Genomic DNA, 24,618 nt, shown 5'->3' with positions numbered 1-24,618 from the left:
GAGGATAAGCCATATCTAGTGGACATGTGCCTAGTTGTATGACTTATCATGTAGCTGATTCTTAGGAATTCTAGATGCATCTTAGAGGCCTTTATATATAGGAACTCCTAGTGTACTTTCATGTATATTGAATCAAATACATTATTATTCTGATCATATTCTTTTTGGTGTACAGTTCTACTTGTGTTTCAGTTCTTATTTCTTGGGTGAATTTTTCCCTAAGGCAAATTCTTACACTATCTATTGAGCAAAGCTCTAGCTATGAAGTCCACACATCCATTCTTGTGCAAGTTTCTAGGTCCATTTCATGTACTATTTCTCCGAGTTAATGAAAATTGATGATAGATCATATAATACATCCTGAGTTTCATTTATTGTTACCAATTAATGTATTCAGTCTTTCCAAAGATAAATACAAAAGGAGATTTACAATGAATTATTGGTGTCCTCTTATTCTATCTCCTAGTTCTTCATATGTTGTTAACTTTGTGATTGAATGAATAAGGTTCATTTAATTTAAGATAGCTTGGATGATTTGTGTGTTGGATCTATTGTTGCTTTTAATTTAAGGAGTTACATAAATGATCCAATTATTTGATAGGGTTTCTATGTGTATCGAGGGGATGCTAGTAAGAATGAAGTTTGGGGATTTCAATTGATAAACTTAATTTTAAGGCAATCAAGTTAGGTCATCCTGCTAGTAGTGACTCTATGTTGCAATGAATAAGGCATTGATCATTAAATCATATGCAAGTTGAGATGAAGGTCATTTGCACAAATCATTTTAATCAAAATTAGTTTAGTTTTTCATGTTTTGTAGTGGGCTAAAAGGAATTTACCCTCACTTAGCTTATGGGTTCATAGGTTATGATTTGTAGCTATTTCATTCCTATTTTATTGCATAAGTATCAAAAGATATAAGGTTTTCATCTGTTGTTAATAGGTTCAAATTTTATGTTTATTTGGACTAGTACCATATATTAGAACCTCAAGGTTAACCCACTTGCATGTCATAGAGTCTAAAGTGAAGGAGTTATACATTATAGTTGGCCCAAGATTAGCAATCAAGTGCATCCATCATAGGAATTTTCTAGCCTTAGATGTATTGGTCTAGTTTTTGGTTATTTTTAAATATGTTAAATCAGGAGCCAACATACCAGTCTACAAAAACCTATCTTTATGGATAATACTGTTACAGTTCAATTCTTCCCATGATAAGAACATATTGTATTTACATTCCTAATTTAAAAGAAAACTAGATTAATTTTTTCCTTTAATATGTCTCACAATTGTAGTAAGTTTCCCTTGTATAAATATTTGTGTCTCACTAATGTTATAAATTTATTTTAAAAAAATTAATAAATCCTCTACAGTCATTGTAGAAGAGGTAACATTACAACAAAGGGATACTATCATGATTATATACAAAATAATCTAAGCTTCCTCAATGGAGTTAAGTAATGCGAAATATTTTATATTGATTTTCAAAATCTCAATAGATAATATTAAGAAATTGATTTCTTATTTAACTTTTTATCTATAATTTTCTAAACCTATTTATCATTTCATCTAAGAAAGAGGAACACACACACACACACACTTGTGTGTGTACAAAAGAATAAGGAAAGAATGTCAATGCAAGAAATATTATATATAGAAGGTGTAATCTTCTCAATGTCTCAATTTTTGGTTAGTGAGAATTTTTTTTTTCAAACATTTGATCACCATTTGAAATATTAAAATCTAGTATGCTTAATGTTCCATCTTAATTGTACTTGCTAGTGATGATTGCCCATAATTCAATAATTTTTAAATTATATATTGTGTATTATTGTTGAGGTTTGATACTATATTCTAAATTATTTATTTTGATTGCTTTAGGAAAGGTATGATTGCGTTTGGGTGGCTTCTAGCCACACTTATCAACATTTCACATTCATGTGTTAAAAAAGAATTAAATTCTATGATATGTGTTTTTCTAAGTGAAAGAATAATATTTTATGTTACCTTGGAATGCATCTCCCATACAATGTCTTATATGAAGAGATAATGATAAGCTTGCCTTTCAGATGGTTTTTTTTAGAGGAAGTTGATCTTATGAAATATTAGCATTGCCTTTCTTTGAGATAATATTAATTGTTCACTTCACCATTTAATTACTCATCTTAGTTTTGCTTGATTAGACTTTTGAGTGGGCTTTGGAGCTCTTGTCAGTAAGGTCATTATTTTCCAATAATTATGAGAAACTTGTAGTCTCTTAAATATATTCAATTGATGGTAAATCTTGAGTTTTAGTTTTTGGATTTGATTGTGTGTGGTTTTTTACCATCAACGTTTTGGATCATACTACTGATGATGGATCATGTAGTATGATCCAAAACGTTGATGGTAAAAAACCACACACAATCAAATCCAAAAACTAAAACTCATATTCATGGATTGTGGAAATCTCATAGATCTTAATAAAAACATATTAAGAACTTTTCTCTACTATTTGTTGATAGATATATACTATTGCAAAAAGTTTTGTTCAACTAGTTATTAGCAAAACTTTATTCATCCAATTAGAATTTATTATTTGTAAGATTCTAAAGTTTTGAATTATTTTGAGAAAGTAACATGTAAGAATTTTGAATAATAAAATGATGAAATTTATTTATTACACTGTTATTGGTGAAGAAATTTAAGGATGTATACACAAATTTTATGAAAATGTATTTCTACTAGATTGTTTTTAGGTAATTTTTTTGGATCAACTACTCATATTTAAATCATTACAACGAGTGAAAAAGTACATATACATAGTATATCATTTTTATAATAATTGATTTGATATTATCAATCAATTAATATTTATGAAAAATCATCTTTCTACATAGTACCTTTATAATATAAAATAAATAATTTTAGAATATACATAATTTTATAATATTTATGAAAACAATTAACTTTTTCTTTATTATTAATACATAACTTAATAATAAATAATTATTTTTATTAGAAAAAATTAATTAGTTAATTTATTATATTTAAATTATATGCAATTGAATATTATAACAATATCTATATGAAATATTATAAAATAATTATACTAATAATTATCATTATAAATATGTTAATTATTATAACTATAATTTATTATTCAATTATTATTCTTGTATAATCAATATATTTACACTTTTCAACTTGTTATAAAAACTACTAATGGGAATCTTATTAGTACCTACCTTTGGCAAGAAACTAATGGAATCATGAGGTTCCATATTAGTTGCATAATCTAAAAATTTCATTGATATTCTAATGTTTGCAAAAGGTTTATTAATTTGCATGATTTTTTGGAATTGAAAAATACAATTTTTAAAAAATTGTATAGGCTCATGATGAAAAAGGTAATGAAAAAATTCAATTTTCTTCAACAAAAATACAACTATTTTTTCCAACACCTCTATTAATGCATGTATTAATTTCAATTTTATCTTTTCCACATTTGTGACAAGTGGATAAACTTTTAGAAAAAAACAATTATTTTTCTAACACCTCTATTAATGAATGCATTAATTTCAATTTTATCTTTTCCACATTTGTGACAAGTGGATAAACTTTAAAAAAAAAAAGACAATCAGTTTTAATTGATGTTTAGTTTTTTAATTTGTAAAATGTTATTCAAATATAGATATTTTAATCAAATATAAAGTTAAATATATTTCTTATTTTAAACACATTTATTATTTAAAATAGTTTATGAAGAAGAACTCATATGAATTTAAGTGGTAAAAATTTAGTTCATACATTATTATTTGTATTATTCATATACAACATAATTAAATAAATAATAATAAAAAATATTACTTTCTTTTGAAATCTACAAATATTTATCAATTTATTTATAATTCAAAATTTTAATCATATTATTAGACTTATCCAATCATATAAAAAAATTCACTAATCTCATATTTTCAAATGGTTGTACATTTTTCTTTAGATTTAGCTTAACCATTTCATAGAAATTTAAAATATCACTCCATTAGTGAAAATATAGTTAAAAGTATCAAATTCATATTATTAAACTTATGAATACTATAAAAAAAATACACTGTTATCATGAAAATTAAAAATTTTGCCCTCACATCACTGCATTTAATTGTATCATTAATACCATTTAATGTTAGTGATTGAGCTAAGTAAAAGTGAATCGGTTTCAAAAGGATAAGGAAAACCATTCTCATCCGCTTCTCACTTCCCATCATATTTAAGAAAAATTATTTTGTCAACAATGTATCCATGGTAACATACTAGGTTCAAATAGTTTAATGTCTTTGACGGTAATAGGCCAAGTTTTGATTAGTTATTATTATTTGTTATAATTATGTATTTTTAACTCTAAGTTCAAATAGACTCGAATCAAAGAAATTTAACACAAAAGCTATCAAAATTGCAATTTTGTTATAGGCCTTTACCTAACAAATATAACTATTCATATCTATAATTATTTTAAAGACATTTTAACTCTTTTAAATTGTCAATTTTTAAAAATTAATTTTAATATAGTTTAATTTCATATTTATTTTTAATTTTAAATCATATATAAGTTTAAATTAAAATTTAATTATTTTTATTTTTACATATCTAAACCAATTCTTTAAATAGATTTTCTTTTATTTTTTATTTATATATATAATTCTATTAGATTATACATTTATTTAACATATATAATTTTTATTATATTGATATTTTTAATTTATACTTTAAAATACATAATATTAATTTTGTATCAATTTTAATAATGTTCAAATTGTTTAGCTTGGTATATTATCAACTTTATTTATTATAAGTGTGTTTGACTTTTTTAAAGTATAAATGTTATTTTTAAATTAATTTATGTTTATTTATTTTTATGTATTAGATTTAAACTTAAGAATATTGTCCACCTTCTTCAATTGGATGAATTTACCAGTTAAACAAGATATATCAAACAATTTAATAATTAAAATTAATCAATTTAGCTCTTTTAATATATATATATATATATATATATAATTTTATCTATATCTTATATACAATTAGTTGATAAATATCTTTGATATGATAAATGTTCTTTAAGATGTCATCTAATTTTAATTTAGCATGATACTATAATGTTTATTTATATATTCTTTTACTATTTTAATTAATATATATCATTGCAATTATATAATTTAATATACTAATAATTTTATTTAGTTTAGCACTATAATATTATATTTTTCATTACTATTCATTTATTATATTTATTAAATTAAATGCATTATATTTTAACCAAAATCTACTTCAATCAAGCATAAAATCATAGAAAACAAAATTTGGCGCATGCACTCCTTCCCTTGTTTTCTAGATGCAATTCTTTACATATATATTTGAAATATCTAGAATTAAATTAAACGAAACAGAGCTGCTGCTCTTTCTTTTATTATACAGTACAAAAAGGACTACTATGTTCTCTCAATGCTATCGTGCTGTTACTATGTCAATAGAAAACTTCTGCGATATTCTCATTTAGAAAGAGAATTCTATTCAATTACGACCAGATTATTAATTCCTCGCAATTTGAATTGATCAATACAAAACTTCTGCTACACTCAGGCATACACTATTAATGAGAGAGGCTGTTTTATTCTAATATGTGCAGAAGAGAAAGCAATGACTAAAAGTGCTAGTTCGATTTAATCCTAAGTCTTCACTGAATGTGGGAAAGTCGCGAGGAAAATCAGAATTCAAATTTAGGCATGGTGTAATGGGCGGAGCAAGGAAAAAGAAGAGATATAAGCATAAACGGGTTTGGAAGATTTGAAACAGAAGATGCAAAGAGTAACAAACCGGAACCGTTGCTCATTGATATCCAACTTGGTTAAACAGAAAAGTAAATCGTAAAAAGAATAAAGTGCACCCCTGTGAGATATGTGTTCTAGTTTGCTGTTAAGAGGTTGCTCAATGTGTATGAGCATCGTAGTGTATTAAATCTCCAGCTGTGGTAAAAATGGGTAAAAGAAACATAGGCTGTATATTATCGCCCAAGCAAACGAAATGTGTGTTCGGGTGCAAAGTTGAAGAGACGAAAAGAAGTTAGAATTTACCTGCGACGGCGTCAATTGCAAATCTTTATTGCACTCGAAGTATTTCAAATTGCTGAGCTGATTTAAAATGTTGGCCTGAAAAACACCTGTTGTTTTTTGCACTTGTAGAAATCTCAATTTCTTGAATGATTCGATGGACTTGTTCTGCACAGTGCTGCTAATCCCCAGCGATAAAACTCGAAGCTTATTGATGTCGGGTATATTATCTGCCGGCTCTTCTGTCTCATTGTGTAACCATATTCCAGTGATCTTGTTCGTTGTCTGCAAAAGTAAAATCCAAGAGCGCGCGTCATAAAAAAAAAGAGATAAATAGTGATGAAAGGGTTTCTATATGTCAATCTATCAGTTTGACAAGATAGTTTATACCTCCACAGAAGAGAGAGCGTTCTTGAGCTCATTTCTTGTGGTCAATATCCGGCCGTTTGCTCTTAAACGGCCTAACTCAAGGAGCACTGCCGGAACTGTTATCTGATCGTAGCAATTTCCTTTTACCCAACCATCTTGTTCTAGTATTTCAAACTGCGCCTTGCCCGAAATAAGGGAAACTTCTCGCCAATGCCTTCCCAAATAAAAAGAGCAAATATGTACAAATGATTCTCGGGCTGTGGCTGGAAGATTCAGAAATGCAATTTGCAGAGCAAAATTAAAAGCCGTCTCCATTAGATCACCCTCGACTACTAATTGAGTCGATTCTCGAACGTTCCCCTCATCCTGCGCCTTGTAACTTCTGTTGTAATATTCAATCATCTCCAGAAGAACGAGATCGACATTTTCCTTATCATTCATTATTCTAGATACACGAGTATCGTGTACTTCACAATCAAATAATTCGCCCTCTAGCAGTGCCTTTACGTTCTTGTTGGCAGAAGTGATCAGCAACCTGAAGTTCATTCGGCGCATTAGCTCCATATCTAAGATCTTTCTCAGATCTTGTGCTCGAAGAATATTTTCGATGCAGATAAACACGCGTTCATATACGATGCGTGACTTCTTTCTAGTCTTCTCCTCCTTTCGAGGGACCAACTGAGTTACAATATAACTATGCAACTCCTCTACATTTGGGTTGAATTCTTCATTTTCGGGGATCATTTGACGACACAATTTCCAACCTCGAAATAAGAGTTGCACTTCCAAATGATCATACACGCCCTTTGCAAGGTTGGTGCTGGTTTCTTTGCTGTCGCCTTGTATCACCACAGCAACCTGCTTTTTCTTTGATTTGCCCAAAAGTAGATGTTTGATTACGTTGTCAATTTCTCCTTCCGTTATTTCTTCTTCATGCTTTTCTTCCTGTCTGGCTGCTTCGGTATCTTCATTTGTTCCTTGCACTTCATGCGTTTCTGCTTGATTGGTACTTTGTGCGATTTGCTCTTGTATTTCGGCTTCTGGAACTAGTGGCACTTGCTTGGTGCTTTGTGCAATTTCCTTCCGTATTTCTTCTTCTGCAACTTGTGCTTGATCCGTGCTTTCTCTAACTTCTTCTCCACTTTCTCTTTTCAAAAATGCCGTTTCGGTGGTTTCATCTGGAGAAACTATAAAAGGTCAAAAAGGTCTAATTCAACCATTGAACACGAAAAAGCGAAGCCCGTCAAACGAGTAAGCCAACCTACCTCCTCCGAGGCCAAGAAAGCGCGGTTGCCGAGAATGTAAAATGTACACAAGCATTTGGGTACCCAGATCTGTTTGCGCCTCATTGACAAGACCTCGGTATTTTTTGATGTCTTTACTGTATGTGAATGGATTCAGCACATGCCTATTAATCCATAGCAGACCAATTTTTAGAATCCGAGCCGCAGCACAAGAAAAAAAAACAACACTAAAGAAGCAAATTTCTGCATTTAAAAGTTCGCCATAAAAGAAAAACACAGAAATTACAATGACAATACTCTGGTGTAGAAAAGAGCATTTTCTCTTTTTGGAGCAGAAAACATATTTTTATTGCATCAAAAATCTGAATATATTCCAATACAAATGGCTCTACAGTGATATGAGACTTGATCGCTTTTGAAAGCAGATTTTGTTCGGTCTATATGTGAAGTCTAATAGTCTTTCATTTATTATTTACATTTATTATTGCTTCCCTTCAATTGTTTGTCTTTTCATTTCTCTTGAGACTTTATATATGTGTATTGGAGGTTCATTATTGTATATTGTATTCGAAGAGCTGAAGCTACAGCTGTGATGTAAAGTTCAGTTTTTAACATTAATAAGAGATCTTCCCTATAGTGTGGACATAGCCACAATTTGTGGTGAACCACGATAAAATCGTGCATTTGTGTTTTTCCTCTTTCTTGTTGTTTTGTTCTTTCTTAGTTTGCACTTTAAGCGGACTTCACAATTGGCATCAAAGTTTGGTATAGACATTGGGATCGATTTTGGTGTTTGAAAATCCAGAGTCAGGGAAGATTTGCGAGTGCAGAAATTCTCAGGACAAAATTTCAGTTTGTGAAAGTTCAAATGCGTTCGTTGCTAGTCAAGCAAGACTTGGTGGTAGCAATTGATCGAAAAGCAAAGAAACTAGCTGCAATGAAGGATGAAGACTGGGATAAAACTGATTAGAAGGCAAAGGCGATAATCTTTCTCTCATTATCAAAGAATGTTTTATTCAATGGACACAATGAATCTATGACCAAGGAAGTTTTGGATAGAATTCAAAGTATGTATGAAATGGCCTCAACTGCAAACAAAATATTCATTATGAAGAAGCTCTACAAGTTGAAAATGAAGGATGGGATTATGATGTAAAATCATATAAACAATTTGAACACATTATTATGTCAAGAAACCTCGGTTGGCATGACACAAGATGATGAATCTAAAGCTATCGTCTTGTTGTGTTCATTACCTGACAATTGGGATCTTGTTACAACAGTTAGCACTTCTAACTCCTCAAAGAGCAAGCTGGTCTATGATGAACTAATCGTAACTCTACTTAGTGAGGATATGTGAAGAAGTAACAAGTAATCTTGATCCAGTGAAGCCTTGACGGTTGTCAGCACTGAAACTAGACGAAGAAGCCAAAATAGGGGAAGGAACAATCATCATAGAAGATCAAAATCAGCTAGATGCTTGAAGTCAAAGGAGAGGAAATGAGGAGACTATTGGTTTTGTGCCAAAAGTGATTACGTGAAAAAGGATTGTAGAGGTTATAAAAGAGAACAAGAATGAGTGCAGAATAGTCAAGCCAACACCATCTATGACAAAGATGATAGTGTACTAATTTTATCTACAACCGAGACTACTTTCACCTCATGGCTTTTTGGATTCTGATGCATCATTTCTGTTTGCGTAATTAAATATTCACTAATTAAACTTAGTTAAGCTTACTTAGGATAATGCATTGCATAGTAGTCTATGATTGAGACGCTCGGGAGTTTGCACCTCAATTAAACACATGGTGTAGGAGAATTTCACTCTAAGTGGTCATAGTTGTTATCTCATTCCACCTTTAGTGCACTTATCACATTATCATCCTCATCATTGCACATGCCTCATTGCATAATGGAGGATGATCCACCTTTGGTGGACATGGGATTCCACCTTGAGTGGGTGATAGCTTATCTTCTCCTTATCATTATGCCTTATTGCCTTTCCTATATAAGGAGGCTTATTATGTACATTTCAAATAAATCCATTGGATGTCAATCAAGTACATTATCAATAATAGCATTCTTGCATCTTCATGCAATTGTCTTGCCATTCTCTTGTGGAAGTTATCTTGATCTTTCATCTGATCCTAGGGTGTTGTAGACTCACCTAAAACTCTAACATGGTATCAAAGCTCTCATGGTGTGAAGACCTCTTCTCAAGAAGTACAATCTTGACTTGACTTATTATTGGTGCAACATTGGCAATTTGGACATCACAATTTGGAGGAGATTTTGGGAGTCCTATTTTGTGACCTTCTATTGCAAGTGAAAATTGGAGCTTGCTAGTGCAAATCAGAGGTTTGCATCATATAGAAGAGGTCCAAAAACTTCTAAATTGAATTTTGTTTCATCCAAATTGGACATCTAAGGCCAAATCTATAGCCATTTGATTTTTGAATGTGCAGCGGTGAGGATTCAGAAAAAATAATTTTTGAGGCTATTTTCAAACAATAATATCTCCCTCATATGAACTCCTTTCTAAGAGAACGTTTTTTTTTTTTTTTTGGCGGGGGGTGGGGGATAGAATTTCACAATCTACATAGTGGTGCAGGTATTTTGGATCTCTATCTTTAAATTTATCTAAAAATTGCAAATCTCATTTTTTGCAACTTTCAGGGCTTTATTTGGTCACATTCAGTAACATTATTTTATTTTTAAAAGTGCATAATTTTTCCTCTACTTTCCAAATCTATAATCAAATTTTAGTGATTTGGAGTGGGCATATCACTTTCAAATCTCTGTCTTTTTTTTTCTATATTTGCACTTGGTGAATACTTGGGTTTCAATTTTCCTTAATTGAGTTATTAATTTGAAGGAGTTATCAACTTATTTCAGTCATCATTTGATTTCATTATAGATTTTTCAAAAGTTTCATTACTCACTCCAAAAAACTATCATGAATGGAAACAAGTAGTTTCTAATCAATTGATGAGTATTAGATTGCTTAAAATGATTATTTTATAGGATCTAGAACTAGCTATAAGTGTTGCAAAAAGAAGGAAATGGTTTGATAAAAGGGATAAAGCACTTGGCTCTCTTATATCTACCATCTCCAATTATTTTCTATATAATATTGCATCCTACACACATCCTCAAGATGCCTAGACAACATTCAAAGGATTCTTTGGTAAAACTAATAGAATAAGAAAATTGAAAGTGGACAATGAGCTTATAGGTCTAAGTCCATGTGATTTTGACAATATTCAAGACTTTTTCTCTAAGTTTAATTCCATTAGTTTAGAGCTTTCCAATTGTGGCATTATTAAAGATGATGAGCAATTGATATTATCTATTTTTTCCAAGCTAGGTCATAAATATTTAATCTTTGTTTCCACATTCTATGCTACTATGGATGCTCTTGGTAGTGCATACAAAATTCCTTCTCTTGATTAATTTACAACTCAACTCACAAGCGAACAAACAAATTTAGCACACATGGGTCATTTGAAGCATTTAAAGCATCAAGCATTTGTTGCAAATGACTCCTCTCCAAAGGCTTCCAAAGGAAAGGGAAAAAAGACAACACAAGGATCCTAAGCAACATGACAAAGGTGATGAATATCATTTACAACATAATATTGAGTCCAAGTCCTCTTCAAGATAGGAATCATCTAGAAGAAAGAGAGATAAATGTACTTATTGCAAAAAGTTAGGACATGATGAGCATATATGTTTCCATAAGAAGATTGATGAGCTCACTCACATTCTTCAAAAGAACAATATCTCGTTGCCCTCATCAGTGTCTTCTCCTTCTCAATATGAGGTTGTTGCTACATCTACATGTACATCATCATCTAGAGGCAAAGTATAAGCACTCATTGCTTCCACACATCCTAAGAAAGGGAAATAGTTTCTTGATTCAGGTACATCACATCATATCGAATCTTCTATGGATATGCTTTCTTCTATTGAGCCTTGTACTTCTCCACCTATATTGATGGGTAATAATACATACATGAAGTTTTGTGGGAAAGGTTCTATTCTTATGGGAGAGGGTACATTTAAAGATGTTCTTTGTGTACCATCCTTGACTACTAATATCCTTTTCATTTACCAAATTTCTCATGGGGCACAAGGTAAAATTGTTGAGCTCACTCCTGATTATGTCTATATTAGGGACATGGAGACTAGAAATATCATAGCTATGGGAGTTGTTGATCATACATCATACTTGTATTTTTTTGCACATTTTATTCATAATGATGATGCTATTCATGATTTACAGAACTCTTTATCAAGGGTGAATAATTCATGTTAGGAGGACATTGGACACTTGAATCATTTTGTTCTTGAGATTTGTGTTGAACTTCCTACTCCTCCACCTTATGCTTCTTTAGACACGAGTTCTACTATTCAATAGGATGATCTTTATGCTTTAGATCTTGTAGTGTGGGATGAAGTCCTAGATGATCTTTCAGACGAGTCTCATAATGTAGATTTGGTTAATACATCTAAGGGAATTTCTCTTCAAGATACTTCTTCACCTTCTTTGGAGATTGGATTTCCCAACTCTTCATGTTCTCTTGATTTTTCACATCTCATAGGTTAGCTTGATGGTGTGACAGAATCTTTGAGCTTGGAGACACCTATACAGTCTTCAGAGATGCATACATGGATACTTTCTTCCTCCTTCCTCACTTTTTACATGGAGTGACCTCTTCATCATTTGATATCTCTTCCTAATGGGAGACATGTTTCTTGTAGGCATTGGATTATATTTTTCTTGCAGGTACTTTTCATCTACATTGGAGCTTCTTCATTATGGGGAGATATCATGTCTCCTTATTTCCTTCCTATGGGAGGATCATTCTTTATATATACATGATGTATGCAATTTTTGGGGGGTCTTGAGTACTCCTCCATGCATCTTATTTTCATCTCTCTTTTTGGAGGATGGTTTCTCCCATGAGGTTTTCTCTCTTTGTCCACTTTATAAGAGATTACATTTCATGTATTGCATTGCATATTGTACATGGGTACCTAAAATGTGTTAGAAATTCTTTAGAATAACTAAGAGGGTGGGTGAATAAGTTATTCAAGGTCCAAATGTCCAATTAAAACTTTTTCATCAAGTAAAGTGAGCCTTTAAAACTGTTCATTCACCCAAGAATAAAATCTCCTACTTAGAAAGTTACTGTAAATCAACATGCAAGTATAACATAGGAAAAGATCAACACATAACATAATTATTTACATGGAAACCCAATTTGGGAAAAACCACCAGTAACATGCTACTCAATTCTCACTCTTTTGAAGTGATGCCCTATGAAAGGCCTGCCCTGTTAAAGGCTACAACACACTATTAAATGTGACTTGGTTAAAGGATTTAACCATGTTGTTAGAAGTGGGCCTGGTTAGGGGACTTTAGAACATTTACTTGTAATGTCACCCTGTTAAAGGATTTACAAATGGTTGTTAAACTAACCTAAGTGTATAGGATTTTTACCCTAACTGGTACAATTACTAGAGAGTAACAATAAAGAGTTTTGACCTAATTACAATTCACAACTTATCTTGTAGATTTTAGATCTCTGTTCAAATCTTCACATTGTTTGGCCTTCAGTCTCTACAACTCTTGACAGCTTACCCTCCTTTCAAGCTTTGTCTCCCTTAGTCTTCATGCTCAATGTACCAATGCAATCTTCCTTCTAACCACTTATTGAAGCAGAGTCTCTATGCTCTATTATTCCTTCTCCTCCTAATGTCTTCTCCTTGACACCTTTCAACTACTTTGCAATTTGGCAATCCAATAGCTCTTGCTCCTTGGCATGTGACTTGTTAAATAGAAGTCTAGAATTGCTTTCCCCACTAGATTCTTCCCTCCTTTAATTTCAATTCAAATGGATTAGGTGGGATTCATTGAATCTAACTCATATTTTGTTCCTTCTAGAAACATCATGAGGGATCCTCTTGAATTTGCTAAAAAATGGTTTACATAGAATTTTGTACCACCAGCTCATCATCCTTACCCTCCAATTGGTTCATAAAATTCAAGGTAATAAATTTGTTGGCTCAGATTTGGTGAATCTTTGACTTTTCTGATAATGCAATAGCTCCACACTATTGAAATTCTAGTGTTTGGCACATACTGTGTTACTTGGCATCAACTACATTTTACTAATGCTAGGCACCTACTGTGGATTCACTTGGCATCTACTAAGTTTTTCTGATGCTCGACACCTCTTACTTTACTCAGAACCAGAACATGCTTGGCTCCTTCTGTATTACTTAGCACACACCAAATTTTTCATTTGCTCGGCACTAACTAAATTTTTTTTTGACTTGAACTAGCTTACTCGGCACTCACTACTAAACTTAGTTAAGCTTTGTTGTCAACCTTGTTACAACTTATTCCTCTAATTTTTTTAAGTGTGGCGAACCTTTGTATCTTCAAGTATGTTATCAATACATCATTTAACCATTGTCTTAACTAATTTTTGCACTTCATTACAAAACTATAACTCAACCTTTCCCTTAGGTGCTCTTGTTACATCTTGTTGTTTAAATCCTTTTTATCAATCAACTAAGTGATAGTACTTGGATCTTATAAGCCGTTGTCATTCCAACAAATAGTAGGTTTGACATCAATGTAAAAAAAATGATTGAAAACATTCTTTATCAACCAGCTTCCTTCTTTCCAAGAATCTCCCTCTTTGATATTATTCTTTTTCAAACTGTTTGCCAACAATCTCCCTTTTCCAATCAATCTTCTTCTTATAATGATCTTTTCAATCATATTTCCAACAATCTTCCTCTTTGGCATTGATGGAAAACCATACTAATAATCCAAGTTAACAAAATGCTAACTAGGTTAAAATAGTAAATCAAATGCCAAAAAGAAAACTTTATTCAAAACTATTCATTCTATCAGTAACATAAACTAGCTTATAACTCCCTCTAAATTCTTGTGTTGATAAACTATCTTCCTCTGATTGATTGTTGTTTGTACTAATTTTTCCCTCTAAGCTACTTTGATCATGTTCTGATATCAGCTACTTTAGTTAATTCTCCCTCTATCTTTATTAATTAGTTTCTTCATTCTTCTCCCTCAAATGTTGATCAACTATTGATCAGTTTCTTTATTCTTCTCCCTCTTTGACAACAATGCCAAAGACATACTAGTTTAGCATCTTAACATGCAAGTGTAGCATTTGTAGGTACTCCAATTTCTCCCTCTATCACCTTGCTTGTGACTGATTTGTAACTTTAGTACTTTGATTACTTTAAGCATGATCCTAAAGTAAATATCCTCTACATCAATTTGTAATGTGCCAACATTTAACTCATTTGATGCAAAGCAATCTTGCTTTTGCTTCAAATAGCCTTAGATAGGGGTATCGCCCCTAACTTACCTCTAAGATACTCAAAAGCATCTTTAGGTAGTACTTTTGTAAATATGTCAGCAATATGTTCCTTTGAATTGATATATTTCATCCTTACTTGCTTATCTTCCACCAATTCTCTTATATAGTGATACTTGATTGCAATATGCTTTGTTTTAGCATGCATTACAAGGTTCTTTGATATATTGATAGCACTTGTATTATCATAATAGAGTATCACAAGTTTAGTTACCTCTTCCTTCATACCTTGCAATAGATTTTTGATCCATACAATATTAGTGCAGTTGATAGCAACAATAACATATTTAGCTTCTGCTATGGACTTTGAGGCACAACTTTGCTTTTTGCTGGTCCAAGTAATCAATCTTTTTCCTAAAAAAAGTGCTCTTCCACTGGTGTTTTTTCTGTCATCAATATTACCTCCCCAATCTACACTAGTGTAGGCTCTCAACTCAAACTTTTTATTCCTCTTTTATTATAAACCAAAGTCATTAGTTCCTTTTAGGTACCTCAGTATTCTCTTTAGTACCATCGGATGATTTTCTCTTGGATTTGCAAAAAATCTTGCCACTATTCTAACTGCTAATGCAATATCTAGTCTACTATGTACAACATATTATAGTTTTCCAATCATGGATCTATACAATGTCTGATTCACTTCATCTAACTCATCATTCTTGGATAGCTTATGTCCTGTTACCATTGGTGTACTAACTAGTTTTAAGTCTTCTAATCCAAATGTCTTGTGTATCTCCTTGATCTATTTTGATTGGATCACAAATATGTCATGCTTTAGTTGATGTACTTGTAATCTAACAAAGAATTTGATTTATCCAAACATTGACATCTCAAACTCATGTTTCATTTGATCAGAAAAGTCTTTACATAGAACATCTTTTCCTCCAAATATTATATCATCAACAAAGATTTCAGATATCAAAATGTCTTTACCCTTTTTTACCTTGATATAAAGGTTGCTATTGTCATTTGTTCTCTCAAATCCTATCTTCACAAGGTATTTATGCAGTTTCTTATACCATGCTTTAGGTGCTTACTTCAAACCATAGAGTGATTTGTGCAATTTGCAAACCATATCCTCATTGCTATCATCAAAAAATCCCTTTGGTTGTTCTATGTAGACTTCATCTTCTAGTATACCATTCAAAAAAGTAGACTTCACATCCATTTGGTAGATTTTGAAACATTTGTGAGTAGCATATGCAAGAAGTGTTCTTACTCCTTCCATTCTTGCAATAGGAGAAAATGTTTCCACATAGTCCCATCCTTCTTCTTGTGCATAGCCTTTGCAAACTAATATGGCCTTGTTTCTTGTTATCTCACCATTCTCATCAAGTTTGTTCCTGAAGATCCATTTGGTACCAATTATATTTTTATCGGTTGGTCTTGGAACTAGAGTCCAAGTTTTGTTCTTCTCAATTTGATCTATCTCCTCTTCCATAGCTTTATACCAATCATCATCTTATGGTTCCTCTTTAACTATTTTGGGCTCAATCTTGCTTAGCAGGCATGATTCATTCCTTAGTCTGTTCCTTGTCATTGGTCTTGCATTCTTGTTACCAATGATTTGTTCTGTAAGGTAATGTCTTCTCACATACTTGGCTAGTCTTGGTTCTATCCTTCTTTCCATATTTAGTACTTTAGCTTCAGAGTCATTTTGCTCTTCTTCTTCTGGTATCTCATCATCTCTTCCATGTGTACTATTTTTAAAATTAGAATGTGCATTTTCCTCACTATGCAACTTAGCTGATACTGAAATTTGTTGCTGATTCCCATCTTAATTGGTAGCATCATCTTCAGTTGGTATTCCTTCATAGAAGTATATAAAGGATCTATAATCTTCTAGTTTCTTGGATTCATCAACTTGAACTTTTGCATGCTCATCAAAACTTACATTTACACTCTCCACAATCTTGTTAATGTTAGTATTCAAACACTTATATGCTTTGGTTATAGTGGAGTATCCAAAGAATATGCCTTCATCACTCTTTGTATCAAACTTGCCATTTCTAGTATCTTTAAGAATATAGAATTTGTAACCAAATACTTTGAAATTTGTTACATTAGGTGAGTGACCATACCATAGTTCAAAAGGTGTTGCATTTGTACCTTTCTTGACTTGTACTTGATTCAGTGTGTAAGAAATACTTACAACTTCTCTCCAATACTTTAGAGCAACATTTTTCTCCATCATTAATATTCTGGCATCGTTAATTACTGATCTATTCTTTGTTTTTGCAATCCCATTCTGTGGTGGAGTTCTTGGTGCTAATGTTTGCCTTTTGATACCTTTATCATTATAGAATGTCTCAAATTCTTTTGATGTAAATTCTCCTCCTCTGTTTGATCTCAAACACTTTAGACATTTTTTAGTTTTCTTCTCAATTCTAGCCAAATACCACTTAAACATTTGAAATGAATCAAATTTTTTCTTTAAGAACATGGTAGTCATCATCCTAGAAAGTAATCTACAAATAGCATTATGTATCTATCTCTCAGGTAGCTTTGTACTTGTATTGGGCCACATAAGTTTGTATGGACTAGTTCTAGTACTTTTTTAGAAGTGTAGGTTTTGCTTTTGAATCTTGACTTGGTCATCTTTCCTAATTGACATTGTTTGCACATTTTATTTTCAAGTTTCTTCAATTTAGGCAAGCCTCTGACTTTCTTCTTTTTGTTGATCCTAATCAGATTATCAAAGTTAACATGACACAGTCTTTTATATCATAGCCACACATCATCAAGTCTAATAATAAGACATGTTGCATCTTCCATATCTATGTAAAATAGATTACCCCTATTTTTTTCACCTTTTCCTATCAGTTTTCCATCAGTGTCATAGATTTTGGTAGTTTTGTTTCTAAATTCTACTTTGCAACCTACATTGCCTAACTGTGACACACTCAAAAAATTATAGTCATGTCCTTCAACATAGTATGCATTATCACATGAAATTTTCTCTATAAGTTTGATAGAACATTTTTCTTTGATTTGACATGGAGCATCATTCTAAATCTAAAATGATTTCTATCATATTGAGTAAAGATAATAAACTTAATTTTGTCTCCTATCATGTGATGTGAGCATCCACTATCTATGATCCATTTGTCATTCTTGTTCACACAAGTTACTAGCATTGGTGCTTCATCTTCATCTATTTCATTCTTCATGGCTACATAAACTACTTCATCATCATTCTCATTAGAATCTTCTTCAACAATGTAGCATCTTTTGCCTTTGTCCTTGTAATCTCTGTTATCATCTTCTTTTTTGTTCTTATACGTGTTTCCTTCTTTGTAATGCTTCTTCTGTGTACACCTTGTAATGATATGTCCTACTTCATTGCAATTGAAACAAATGATAGGGAGCTTACCCTTGAATTTGCCTTTGCCTCTGTGAAATCTTCTAGCCAGTAGTGCTTCCAACTATTCCACATCCTCTTCATCTATGCTACTGTCATTGGATGCATGTTTTCCTTTTCAACTCTTCTTTTTTGGTTTCACCTCCTTAGTATCTTTTAATGATAGCTTAGCCTTGAAAGTAGATTCAAGATTCTCAGGTCTGTAGTTATCATAATTGGACAATTCAAATGTAGTAAGTTTTCCTACTATTCCTTCAAAGGTTAGTGTGTTTCCTAGTACACACCTTAGTTCTTGGATGACTGAAACTCTAATAGCATAGATGCAGAGAAAAGTTCTTAAATATTTGCTATTGAGAGTATCATTTTCCAAATGACCACCCAAACTTCTTAATGCACTTAACACCTCTTTCATTCTTGAGGCATATTGAGCAGCATTCTCACCTTCCTCCATTTTCATGTCATCAAACTTTCCTTTGAGACTTTTTCTCATTACTCTTTGAACATCATGATCTCCTCCATAGATATCTGATAGGGCTTTCCATATCTTGAATGCAATATCACATCCTCTGATGTCATCAAACTCAACATAACTGAGTGTAAAGGCAATCTCCAACATTGCCTGATTGTACTCCTTCCTTTTGTTCAAATGATCTACATAGAGGGGTCTAGCTGGATCTACATGTTGTACTCTAATTGAGGTTTATGCATAATAACCTATTGATCCAAGGTGTAGTTTTGTTAGGTTTTTCCATGCAATGAAGTTATCTTTGTTGAGCTTGGGAACTTCTCTCTTGGACATCTTGATCTTCCTGCTTCTAGTAACTTGAAACTAAATCAACAAATGGCTCTGATAATAATTGTTATAAATGCTTTAGAATAACCGAGAGGGGCGTGAATCATTTATTGAAGGTCCAAATTTCCAATTAATTTTTTTCATCAAGTAAAGTGAGCCTTCAAAACTGTTCATTCATCCAAGCTTAAACTCTCCTACTTAGCAAGTTACTATAAATCAACATGCAAGCATAACACATGAAAAGATCAACACATAACACAGTGATTTATGTGGAAGCCCAATTTGGGAAAATCACCAGTAACGTGCTACTCAATTCTCATTCTTCTGAAGTGATGCCCTATGAAATACCTACTCTATTAAAGGCTATAACACACTATTAAATGTGACCTAGTCAAAGGATTTAAGCACCCTGTTAGAAGTGGGTCTGGTTAGAGGACTTTAAAACATTCTCTTGGAATGCCACCCTATTAAAAGATTTACAAATGGTTGCTAAACCAACCTAAGTCCATAGGATTTTTACCCTAACTGATGTAATTGCTAGAAAGTAACAATAAAGGGTTTTGACCTAATTACAATTCACAACTCATCTTGTAAATTTTAGATCTCTATTCAGCTCTTCACATTGCTTGGCCTTCAATCTCTATAAATCTCGACAACTTGTCCTCCTTCCAAGCTTTGTCTCCTTGAGTCTTCATGCTCAATGTACCAGTGCAATATTCCTTCTAACCACTTATCGAAGCATATTCTCTATGCTCCATTCTTCCCTCTCCTCTTGATGTCTTCTCCTTGACACCTTTCAACCACTTCACAATTTGGCACTCCAGCAGCTCTTGCTTCTTGGTGTATAACTCCTTAAAAATAGAAGTCTAGAATTTCTTTTCCTGCTTGATTCTTCCCTCCTTTAATTTCAATTTGAATGGATTAGGTAGGATTCATTGAATCTAATCCATATTTTGTTTCTTCTAGAAACATCATGAAGAATCCTCTTGAATTCGCTCAAAAATGGTTTACATAGAATTTTGTGCCACCAATTCATCATCCTTATCCTCCAACTAGTTCACAAAATTTAAGGTAACAAATTTTTTAGTTTAGATTTGGTGAATCTTTGACTTTTCTGATAATGTAGCTACTCAGCACATATTGTGTTAATTAGCATCAACTACGTTTTACTGATGCTCGACACCTACTATGGATTCACTTGGCATCCACTAAGTTTTTCTGATGCTTTGTACCTGAACAAGCTTAGCTCCTTCTGTATTACTCAATAGATACTAGATTTTTTATTTTCTTGGCACCAATTGAAATTTTGCTTGACTTGAACTAGCTTGCTTGGCACTCACTAATGAACTTAGTTAAGCTTTGTAGTCAACCTTGTTACAACTTATTCCTCCAATATTTTTAAGTGTGGCCAACCTCTGTATCTTTAAGTATGTTATCAATACATCATTTAACCATTATCTTAATTGATCTTTGCACTTCATTACAAAACCATAACTCAACCTTTCCCTTAGGTGCTCTTGTTACACCTTTTTTTTTATTAAATCCTCTTCATCAATCAACTAAGTGATAGTACTTAGATCTTATAAGCCACCGTCATTCTAGCAAATAGCAGGTTTGACATCAATGACAAAACAATGATTGAAAACATTCCTTATCAATCATCTTCCTTATTCGCAACAATCTCCCTCTTTGATAGTATTCTTTTTCAAATAGTTTTGCAAAAATCTTCCTTTTTCAATCAATCTTCTTCTTACAATGATTTTTTCAATTATATTTCCAACAAAATGGACTTGTAGCCAAGACCCATTTTGCATTGTTAGTTTAAGTGCATTCCCCTAAGTTGCACTTAAGGGTGGGTGTTGGTGTAATTAAATATTCACAAATTACACTTCCTTAAGCTTACTTAGGTAATGCATTGCATAGTAGTCTGTGATTGAGACACTTATGAGTTTGCACCTCAATTCAACACATGGTGTAGGAGAATTCCACTCTAGGTGGTCATAGCTATTATCTCATGCCACATTTAGTGCACTTATCACATTATCATCCTCATCATTGCACATACTTCATTGCATAATGGAGGACGATCCACCTTTGGTGGACATGTGATTCCACCTTGTGTGGGTGATAGCTTATCTTCTCCTTATCATTGTCTCTTATTGCATCTCCTATATAAGGAGGCCTATTATGTACATTTCAAATCAATTCATTAGATGTCAATCAATTCCATTATCAATAATAGCATTCTTGCATCTTCATGCAATTATCTTGCCATTCTCTTGTGGATGTTATCTTCGTCTTTCATCTGATTATAGGGGTATTGTAGAGTCACCTAAAACTCTAACAATTTCATGCCTCTCCATGTACGAAATAATTCTCAAATTATTAAGAAGTTAAGTTCGATAAAGTATACTTGATGGGCAATAATAAAGCATGTGAAATAGTAGGCAAAGGAGATATTTTATTATCTTTGAAAGGAGTTGTTAAACGACTTTTAAAAGATGTGTGTCATGTTCCAAAATTGAAGAGAATTTTGATTTTTGTAAATCAGCTATATGCACAAGGTTTTATCACTTCTCTAACCGATTCATGGAAAGTCACAAAAGGATCAGTGTTAGTTGCAAGAGGAGAGAATATTGGGAGTTTATATATTGTTGAAAATATTGGTGAAGTAGGGGCTATCATGAGAATTGAAGATTGCAGTTCAAAACTATGGCATCATAGGCTTGGTTACATTAGTAAAAAGGGTGTTGTTATTATGTATAAAAGGGAGAAATTATCGAGGCTTAAATTAGTTGACTTACAATTTTGTGAACATTGTCTCTATGGAAAATAGAAGTGGGTCAACTTCTTAAGGATCAAAGACAAAAAGAGAGACACTCCTTTGGCACTTGTCTATTTCGATGTGTTCGAACCTACTGAGGAAAGTACTATTGGAGGAGCAAACTTCTTCCTCACTTTCCTTGATGATTGCACAAGAAAGGTACGGATTTACATATTGCATAAGAAATCTTATTTTTTTAGAAAGTTTAAAGTTTTTAAGGCTTTAGTTGAGAATTGGATTAGACACAAAATAAAGTGCTTGCAAATGGATAATGGCGGAGAATTTTTCTCATTGGAGTTTGATTCATTTTGTGTGGATAATGGCATCCATCAAATCAAGATTGTTCCATTCACCCCACAAGAAAATGGAGTAGTAGAGAGGATGAATAGAACAACCCTTGAGAAAGCTCACTGTATGCTTTCTAATGCTGGTTTAGGCAAGGAGTTTAGGCAAAGGCATGTAATACAGCTATCTACTTAATCAACCAAAGTCCCTCTTCTAGGTTGGACTTTGGCATATCACAGGAAGAGTGGATAGGAAAGAAAATCTCATATTTTCACATGTGGGTGTTTTGATGCGAAGCTTATGCACATTTTCTAAAGGAGAAAAGAAGGAAGCTTAATCCAAAATCACAAAGAGGCATATTTGTGGGATATGGTGAAGACTAGTTTGGTTTTAGAACTTGGGATCTAGTTGGGAAGAAAATTATCAGAAGTAGAGATGTCATCTTCAATGATAAGGTATTTCCAGCATTACACAAGGAAGAAAAAATGGTATGTGAATATACCCCTTTCTCTATTTTTGATAATAACACTAATGTTGACAGAAATAAGAATATTGTGTCTTCAAGTATTATATCTCTTATTTTAGTTTTAGCTCTTGCCCTTGTTTCATCCTCTTCTAAAAGTATGTGGAATCAAGATGATGAACATTGTGAACAAACTTTAGATTATCATAGTCAAAGTGATAACATCCTATCTTCAAATCCAAATCAAAACAGAGGTTGCAACAATTTGTTTCAACATATAGAACCAATTGAAATAGAGCATTGTAATATGAAGGTGGATAGTTCAAAGTTTCCTCACAACCTATTCAAAACTATTGACATAGAGATTGGTGATGAAGCTTGTAGACCCTCAGACACACCATGTTGTTCCATTGTTCAAAAAAAATTAAAGACCATAATATCCTATAGGCTCACAAAAATTACCAAGATCTTTGCATTGGAAACATTGGCACATCTGGTTAATGCACCAAAAACTATGTCCAACTCAATGATAGACTTGGCACTTGGTGTTAGGAGCCCATAGTGGACTACAGGCTTGGTTCCATCCCTCACATTGGACCATTTGCCACTCTAATTGACACTCAACGTGTTTCACTTATTTGTTCCTCCCACTGTGATCATTGCACTTCCTTATCTCATAGTTCTATGCACAAAGATGAAGTGTGTTCTCATGTACATGCCAATGAGATTTTAAATTGAATCCCCTTCTTCTCTCATACCAAGCATGGTCACCACTATCAGCCTAGTTTCCACACATCCAAGGGTGAATGTCATGGTATTAGCTCCCTACATCATGATCTCTCTGATCAAGGTCTTTTTAATACGCAGCCATAGGTTCCTTGTTACCACATAGCTCTACTCAAGCATAAATTAGGTGATATTGTTGTCAGATCTACAAGTGAGTTGGATGACTCCCAATCTCCTTCTCATGTTAATCCAAGTCCACCCATGAGTTAGCATCAACCGCACCACTACAACACATCAGATCACCATTAAGGAATTTCTTAATCTAAAAATGAGCAAAGTCACTCACATAGCAATGATTCAAATATAGGGATTGTGCAAACAAAAAAAAGTCACACTAATGCTAAGAATAGTTATTTCACATCTTCTAAAGGAATTGATTATGAATCACTATGAAAGACTTCTCATGACATTGACAAGGGACATGTTGATGATAGCATACAAAATGGGGATAAATTTTAGGGACTGAGAAAATCTACAAGACATATAAGGCTTCTTGCTTGATTGTATGATTATGAACTCTTGTACAACACAGAAGCAAAGCCCAAACTTTTACTTTTAGATGAAGTTGAACCAGCAAGCTTCAAAGAAGCTTGCATAGCATCAGATTCTAACAAATGGGAGATAGTGATGCAAGACGAGATGGATTCTTTGTTGCAAAAAAAACATGGGATTTGGTTCCTTTGCCACCAAATCAGAAAGCACTCACAAATTAATGGATTTATAGATTGAAAGATGAAGGAAAAAATTAGAAGTGTTACAAAGCTAGACTGGTTGTTAAAGGTTTTGATCAGCAAAAGGGCATACATTTCGATGAAATCTTCTCACCTATGGTCAAGATGACTATAATTAGGACTATTCTTGGTTTAGTTACTGCTCATGATCTTGAACCTGAACAACTAGATGTCAAAAATTAATTTCTCCATGTTGATCTAAATGAAGAAATATACATCATGTATCCCAAGGGATTCATTAAACATGGTAAATAA

The 24,618-nt window shown here is 32.6% G+C and overlaps 1 protein-coding gene across 2 annotated transcripts in view; it reads right to left on the bottom strand.

Moving 5' to 3' along the window:
• The window catches only part of LOC149547729 (uncharacterized), a 55,081-nt gene that overhangs the window by 19,189 nt on the left and 11,274 nt on the right, over positions 1-24,618 (bottom strand). For both annotated transcript variants that reach the window (XM_089791798.1, XM_089791797.1), the window contains exons 4-6: positions 7,721-7,863; positions 6,477-7,633; positions 6,111-6,371 (exon numbers count right to left, since the gene is read on the bottom strand). In XM_089791798.1, the coding sequence (XP_089647924.1) occupies positions 6,111-6,371; positions 6,477-7,633; positions 7,721-7,863 (1,561 nt within the window). The remainder of the gene's footprint in view (positions 1-6,110; positions 6,372-6,476; positions 7,634-7,720; positions 7,864-24,618) is intronic.

Source organism: Cupressus sempervirens, chromosome 7, assembly GCF_028749045.1.
Source record: "Cupressus sempervirens isolate cs-2001-9-10 chromosome 7, ASM2874904v1, whole genome shotgun sequence".
Taxonomy (NCBI): Eukaryota; Viridiplantae; Streptophyta; class Pinopsida; order Cupressales; family Cupressaceae; genus Cupressus; species Cupressus sempervirens.
The sequence above is the reverse complement of the archived record's forward strand: the minus strand, read 5'-3'. Positions and strand labels throughout refer to the sequence as shown.